The 8,576-nt window shown below is 40.3% G+C and overlaps 2 protein-coding genes across 2 annotated transcripts in view; both read right to left on the reverse strand.

The window, feature by feature from the left end:
- LOC109416910 (SH3 domain-containing protein 21) overlaps positions 1–8,576 on the reverse strand; it is a 328,588-nt gene that overhangs the window by 253,244 nt on the left and 66,768 nt on the right. The gene's annotated exons all lie outside the window — the stretch shown is intronic.
- Positions 594–2,431, reverse strand: LOC109425522 (uncharacterized; the record flags this gene model as incomplete). The annotated part of the gene is given in 3 exon segments (XM_062846715.1): positions 594–1,474; positions 1,593–1,984; positions 2,343–2,431. Coding segments are annotated over 3 exon segments (1,212 nt in total). The 3' UTR covers positions 594–713.

Below are 8,576 nucleotides of genomic sequence, written 5' to 3' on the forward strand. Positions count from 1 at the left end.
ATAATTTTATTTAGAATAATAAATAAATTAATTTCTATAAAATCTGGAGGGGATCACCGAGAGGTTTTTCACGTCATCTCAGTCCTTGGCCTCCTTTCGTAGGATAGCTGGGGTAAAGCTGGCGATGAAGAGAGAGTCTTCGATGAGGAACTTGCGGGGATAGCAAAGTCCCTTAGTGTAGGTAAGGACTCAGGCCCGGACGGAGCTCCGATCGTGGCTGGAGAAGCCATCGGGTCATGACCTGGAAGTCCAAAGGAGAAGCTTTTGACGCATTCGTTGACTTTGAAGCGTACGTCGAGAAGGTCCATCAAGCGCTTCCGGATGGTCAACGGAACCGAATCGAAGAATTCACCGGAAGAAATCCAGATGTTATGAATTTGCGTGTGTTTCAAACGTGTATTTGCAATGACTTATGTCCAAATCAAAAGTAAATCAGAAGGAATGGAATCCGGAATTAAATTTGAAATACGATGATACGTGATCCATGATCAATCTGCCAGTAATAAGTCAGAAAACACTCAAGACCAACTGAGTGTTCAAACTAATGCGAACGAGGATGGAAAAAAGTTCTTTCACAAATTACTAACGCAAGATTATTTCCACGAGTTGTATTATTAGAAATTACACTAAGAGTGTAATAGAATAGTATGTACGACATAAAAGTTGTTGTATCTAGTTCTACTTACCGCAATCATCGAACGGATAGACCAAACCTACGACGGTGGAGCATTGACCTGCTGGGGATATTCGTTCGTAATAAGCACCACGTCATCGTCGTGCGCAACCCCACTGTCGCCAGCAGGAGGACCACCATTCGTCGCTGCACTCGCCACTGCGGCAGGCTTCTTTCGGGCCTTTCGTACGCGCCCATGGACAACCTCCAGATGGCGACTGACCGCCTGATGATCCATGAAGAAGCTCTCGCAGCCCGCCTCTCGGCAGTAAGTTTTCCGACAATCGTCAAAGGCGCCGTGATATCTCCAGCGGTGCCTCATAATAGGAGTCTTGCTACTCCAAATGGTGTCGCACAGGTCACACTTGTAGTAGTTGTTCGACCCGTACTGTACCGTCTGCAGATCGGCATCTTTGACCCGGAAGTAGGGCTCTTTGGTTCGGTGACGCAATGTCTCCGCTTTTTCCGGATGTACATCCCTAAGATGCTCCACCAGCTGGGGAAACGCCTGATACAGGCGAGAGCAAGCCTTGCAGCAGTACCAATCGTTGGCCATCTTGATAAACGGATCATCGTTATCTTCGCTCAAATCGAACGTCACCGGAATCGTATCCACCGACGTTATCTGCACATCATCGTCGTCCTCGTCCTCGTCGGACAGTTCGTGCACAATGAACGATTCCGGAGCTACCCCATCGGCAACCGCGGAAGCCTCCAGAGCGGATGGTTCAGGAGCAACCATCGTGGCACACGTTTCGTCCTTTATGTCTTCTTCCATTGGTGACGGATTCTCGGAAATATCTGTAGATACAAACGAGAAAAACACATTTCAAACAATTTGATGGTGAATTTTGGATATTAATGAAAATAAAGTTAAAATAATATAAGATCTCTTCCTCCCTTTTCCCAACGGACCTACCTTCTGCCGCTACTAGATCGATGTCGTGTACAACCGGCACCTGCTCCGCCACTACTACTTCAGGTACTGCGAGGGCCACCAGCGCTGCTCCACCCTGATGGTACTCCAACGCCGCATTTGCCTTCGATACGGCCGCTTCGTTGCGTTTGCGCCGGTACACCCGATTCAGGCGCTGGCACAGCTTCCGAAAGTTGAAGAATTCGTCCATCGTCAGCCGACACTGCAGACAGATCGACGACGGACTGTCCGTCTTGGCGCTCAGCTTGATTCCGGCGCACATTTCGATCATGCCGATCAGTTGGTAGTTGTCGTCCTGCCGGGTCGCAAACAGCGGCTCCAGCTGGGAGATGGAAAAGCACAACCGGCAGTACGCGGAAAAATCTTCGTGGGGACTGCGGAAGGGGAAAGGGGAAGGTTATAGCAGTTGGAAATAGGCCTTTTCATGTGACAGATCCGTGCATGCATTTGTTTACAAAGCTTGAACAACAGCTGCTAACAAGAACGTGTCATCTTCATAGAAGAACTGTCAAACGCCCGAACAATCAGCTGATTTAAGACGTCAAATGAAAAGGCCCATGAGCCTCTGCACGAATTTGCCCTGTCCTGCTCACTCCCACAGGACATTTAAAAACAGCGCGCACAGTAAAAGTCAAATTTGACTTTTACTGTGCGCGCTGTTTTCATGTTTTCTGTGGGAGTGAGCAGTAGGCCAGATTCGTGCAGAGGCTCATTGCACTTAAATATACTTACAGCTCCAGGGCGTCATCGTTGTACGAATCCTCCATAAGAGGACCCGGGCGTTTAGTCATTTTGCTGAAGCGGCTTTATTCCCATCCGACCAAACCAAACCAAAAATTTTATTCTGACTTCCTCTCCACTGTGTCCTAAACAAGCACTCTTTCAAGTTCAACCCGAAGCGGTGCACAGTGGGAAAAATCGACCCAAAAAACGGATCTTTTAACGCCGCTGGTTTCGGTACGTGAAGTTGACCATTTCTGACGTAAAAAAATACGAGAAATATTGCTTTTTTGCACCGTATTCGACCCCCTGCAGAAATTTTTTGTCACACCACAATATGTTCCCACCAGTTTCAGCATACATTGGTTCGTTTCGCTACTAGAAATTTTAAGCGTTGGTTACACTTTTTGGGTGGTGCATGGAATAGAGCCGATGCACACGAGCGTTACTTGACGCTGCGTGAATTCACGCTGCGTCGCCGCAGCGTTCCTGTGGGGCATGCGTTGACATTGCGTGACGCACACGGTGCGGCGCGGTTGCGGTGCGGTAGCGTTGCGTTCTCGTGTGCATCCTCCCATTTGATTGTGTGTATTGTACGTGCAGTTGAATCCCGGAATTTTCGACTAGCGAAGTTGGATTTTTCTCCAAATCCGTGCGTCGGACCTAACTTCGGAAGTGGTGCGCTGTATAGCGGACCAGGTTTACTATACAGCGCACCACTTCCGAAGTTAGGTCCGACGCATGGATTTGGAGAAAAATCCAACTTCGCTAGTCGAAAATTCCGGGATTCAACTGCACGTACAATAACTCAGGACGCACTTGCGTGCACGCTGCGTGGACGCGCCGCCCGTGTGCATCGGCTCATAATCGGTTTGTTTACTTGCTACTTTCTTTGGTGTTTGACGTGTGAACAAATATTTTAGACGATTGAACATTTGCACGGTAATCTAAAAAGCAAAGCAAGATGCAATAGATTGGTGCTAAATTCATTCACCGCACGGCACGGGAAGTGGTCCATTTTGCCCTATTTTCCCCTTTTTTCGTACAAAAAGAGAATCAAAATGTAAAAGTACAGCTAACGCGACTGTAGATCATTGAAAATAGCTGCAGGTGTAATTAGAGGTTAATAGAAATCATAAACATACATGAAAGATCCTTTTAAATGCTTATTTTGCCCCATATGCCCCAACAACTGTCGGATATTCACAATTTTCCTAATTATGAATGGATTTTTAATGTTACTGACTTGAAGTTGATTTGTTTGGCATAAACAAAAAGCGCTAGAGCTTTTATCACCAGAATCATCTTCGGGGGTTGTCCAATTTGCCCCATTTTGCCCTATTTTCATGAAAAATGAGATTTAAAATGTATTTATGGAAGACATATATTGCTATGGAACGTTGAAATTAGTTTTAGGTGCAATTGGAAACTAACAGTTATCATGCGCATATAAGAAAGAAATTTCCCTATTTTACCCTACATTCCCCTAAAACTGCTGGATAATAACATATTTTGTATGGTTTTGTAATGTCGCTGGATGCAAAACATGAAGCCCTGGATCATTTTTTATGTATGCAAATGCGGTTTACCGATTAATACTACAATCATTCTCGGAATGGTATAAATAGCTGTCCATTTCACCCCAATTCGCCCTGATTTTTTTCATGTAATGAATAAATCAATTTGCCCTGATTTTTTGTCAAGTAATGAATAAATAAATTTCCCTTATTAGCATTGGTACTGAAACCAATACATAAGACATATATATGACTTTTTCTATAATTTCAGCTTTTGGTGGGGAATTAAGGGCATAATAAGCATTTTATAAAATATGTCACATATGCGCTAAACTAATAAATAGGGCGTCTCAAAGCATCAAATTGTTTATATTTAAGATGCCTCATTTAATCAGTTGCGTGCATATTTGCCACAAATTAAGATAAAGGTTAATGCTTATTACACCCTTTATTCCCCACCAGAGTCATATGTTTTAACTGTCCTTTCGATTCCGATTGGTAACAAAAGTCCATCAATTCGGACATAAGCAAATGGGGGAAATCGATGACAACAAATCAGGGCAAATTGGGGTGAAATGGACATCTATTTGTACCCTCCCGTGGATGATTCTAAAACTTATCGATAACCCGTATTTGTACATATAAAAAATGATCTAGGACTTCATGTATTGCAACCAGTGACATAACAAAACAATAGAAAAATGTTATCATCCAGCAATTTTAGGGGCATATAAGGCAAAATAGGGAAATTTCTTTCATTTATGCGCATGATAGCTGTTAGCTTCCAATTGCACCTAAAACTAATTTCAACGTTCCATTACAGTATCTGTTTCTTATAAATACATTTAAAATCTCATTTTTCTATGATAATAGGGCACAATGGGGCAAATTGGACAACTCCCAAAGATGATTCTGGTGATAACAGATCTAGCGCTTTTTGTTAATGCAACTAAAATGAAATTCAAATCAGTAACAATAAAAATCTATTCATAATCATGTAAAATTCAGAATTTCCAGCAGGTGTTGGGGCATATGGGGCAAAATAAGCATTTAAAAGGATCCTTCATGTATGTTTATGATTTCTATTAACCTCTACTTACACCTGCAGCTATTTTCAATTATCTACAGTCGCGTTAGCTGTTTAAAAGTACATTTTGATTCTCTTTTTGTATGAAAAAAGGAGAAAATAGGGCAAAATGGACCACTTCCCGTGCCGTGCGGTGAATGAATTTAGCACCAATCGATTTCTCGTAATTTTTTACGTCAGAAATGGTCAACTTCACGTACCGAAACCAGCGGCGTTAAAAGACCCGTTTTTTTGGGTCGATTTTTCCCACTGTGCGGTGGGTAAAACTGTTCGGCTTTTGGAATTACACACTGTAAAAAAGAATAGGGCACTGCACTGTTGTGATTTTGTATGGGATTTTGACGTTTGTTGGCCTTGTTGTTTAGGGAAGATTCAAATATTACGTCCATCGTTTTTCGGGATTTCCAGACCCCCCCCTCCCCCAAATGTTGGACGTAATTTTTGAACGTTCCCTTACAAAATTTCTGTAAGAGTGAAAGAGAAGGAGAGAATTTCATGCAGTGCCCTATAGTCCTGTTCAACGACGCAGGTTGAACTCAAGGAGAATACATTTCATTTTACTAAGGTGGCGCAGATAAACATTGCAAACCACTGGTTGTCTCTTCCACGCTTCTGGTGTTCTTATGCAACTAAAATAGTGACGTCACTATTTCAGTTTTATAAATAAGGGGCTGTCCATTAATTACGTAAGGGTTTATAGAGGGAGGGGGGGTTTGAGAAATCTTACGCGCCATACAAAAATAGTTGGGTTCTCATACAAAAAATCTTACAAAGGGGGGTGGGGGTGTCCAAAAATCGTAAAATTTCCCTTACGTAATTAATGGACAGCCCCTAAGAACACCAGGGGCCTGTAGCATAATGAAAATTTTACTAATAATATTAGTCTTGTAGCTTGTAACTTATATTTTTTTGTTGCATAAAAATACTACAAGTACAAGTTACAAGTCCAATACTACAAGTCGGTTGGACTAATATTATTAGTAGAATTTACAAGTGTATGTTGCATGAACAAACTACAAGTATAAAATATTAGCTATGACTTGTACTTTTGATTACAAGTCTCAAAGGTCCTGTAAAATAATTTACAAGTTAGATTTAAAGTATTGCAGAAGTCATATTTAGTTTTGAATATATCGATTTACCATTTTGATGAACTCAAAAGATATTATTTATCTAACATGTCTACCTTAATTCCAGTTTTCGACGATTAAATTTGGCAGTATGTATTCGAAACTCATTGAAAAGAAAATTTCGTTGATGTACACTTTGCATCCAAAATATAATTTCTGCTGAGTCTCTCAAGTTCTCTAAAGTTTCTACAATAACCATCTTTGATTGGAGGTTCTTGGTAAAGTTATATATTATGGTCACTGCATAAGCACAGGTAAAGTTGCAGATGCGAAATAAATTTGAATCAATTGCTTGTATGTATTGCGCATCATTAAGCTAATCAAGAGCTACAATATACATACACTAACTCGAATCGAGTTGAGGCGACATATAAAAGTAGGTAAAAGATCATTTTTTGTATCCCAGATCACTTCGGATTTTAACAAGAAGCATAATACATGTTGCTAAATCTTTATACATTGTTTTTCAACCAGTACTATTAAATCTTTGGGACATTTTACTACAAATCTAGGTACTTGCAGTGCCATACTTAGTAAAAAAAAACATTTCGTCAGAGCGGCCGAAAATTATCCAAACAGCACATGTTTTTCTTCATCTATCGTATAAAGAATGCAAAACTTCGGAATAAATGAAGTTATTTCCGGATGTTACGCGGAAAATGCAGAATATAAACAAACATCAACTGCCATTTCAAATTAATAGTGAACTGTCGGATGAATTTTGACAGGTAAATGAACCAAAACAACTTGTATTTTCATGGTCACTAATATTACAAGTGCTAATAATATTAGTGGAAAATTGAGCCTTTATGCAACACAAATTATTAGCACTTGTAATATTAGTACTTGTAACTTGTAACTTGTAGCTAATATTATTAGCCCGATTATGCTACAGGGCCCAGAAGAATGGAAGAGACAACCAGTGGTTTGCAATGTTTATCTGCGCCACCTTAGTAAAATGTATTCTCCTTGGGTTGAACTTGCTCGAAGTTGCTGCATCTTGCTCTTACCCATTTCTAGATTGAGTTTAAATAAGGGCGAAAGTAACATGCGAGAGTTCTCTTCATCAACTCTCTCTTCTGCAAATTAAAGTGACAAGATGCAAATATCGCTAGGTTGCGATGCAATCTAGTGTCTAAGTGTAAAAAAGTTCGATTGAATTTATTTGCATCTTGTCACTTTAATTTACAGAAGAGAGAGAGTCGATGAAGAGACCCGGTCAACCATTTCACAAATTTCGTTAAAGTTCTTTACCAAAATATAAAGAATAACGTCGACTATTCTTTACTGATAATTACTTTACATATATTCAAACAACTTCATCGATCGATAACGAAACTTGATAAATGTCCTTTATCGGTCAAAAGATAAAAACCTTTACCGAAACGTAACTTAATTTCGTTAAATTTCATGTTGTCGCTTGAACTTTGGTTTTCTTCGAGAATATTTATCGGAACATATTCAATTTCCGATATCAACGTAACTTTGCATATTGATATCGAAGAACAAAGATTAGTCACGACACTCCTTTACCGTTTTGTTCGGTATCGTTGGGTGAAGCTGAGTAAAGGTGTTCTGATATCTCATATGACAGGAGCAATGTTTTGGTTTTGCTCGAATTAGAAAAAAATAAAATGAAACCAAGGATAAATCAAGACGGTTACTCCTTGGATTTCTCCGAGCACGAAAATTCCTTGAAAAATGCTTCCTAGGTCCGGATTAGGCCACAGCTCACCGGATTGCTCCCCCGGGACAGCAATATCAGCAGAAATACATATTGGTAGGTATTCTGGACATTATTATTGGCAGTAGGAAGCCACCGTCGTGTTGCGTTATTTCCGTTCACCGACAAAACTCACTCCGTTCGGGAACCCTGTGAAAGATCCGAACTTTATTTGATTAAATATGTTTTATTTGATTCATTATGGTTTCTCAATATGATGTATATTCAGTTCGTCAAAGCCGGATACATTTTTTAATAATTCTGTTGTGGCTTTGGAAACTGCTAAAGGCTAGTAATTTGTTGGGTATTTGAATGCATTTGGCCACCCATAATCATTGTAATACCGTGTGACTCAGTAAGTAACTATATCAACATAACATCTCCCAGTTCCTATAAATGTAAGTTCAATTCCCAATTTAGGAAATGATTACAAAAAAAATCATAATAAACATGAACAGGAAGAGTGGGTGGCAAGGTGGGTGGTGGGTGAGGTGGCTTTTTTTTAGCTTTTTTGAATGATTATGACAGGTCGGTAAAGTAGAACCCACTATTTTTAATGTCGATGTGTCGTCAAAAATATTTATCAATCGATATCGAGGTAACTTGGTTGTTATTTAAATTTCTTTATGAAACGATGTCGATCGCTATCGATTTTCGGTATGAACGTCTTTAAAGGTCGTTATATTGTCGCGCTTATCTTTTATTAGAGTCCTGCGGCGGTCGTACGCTCGCAAGGCATACCGCCGCATGACAGTCGCAAGGCAAAACAAAAGAAAAAGTGTTCCCGCC

This window comes from Aedes albopictus, chromosome 1, assembly GCF_035046485.1.
Source record: "Aedes albopictus strain Foshan chromosome 1, AalbF5, whole genome shotgun sequence".
NCBI classification, from domain to species: Eukaryota; Metazoa; Arthropoda; class Insecta; order Diptera; family Culicidae; genus Aedes; species Aedes albopictus.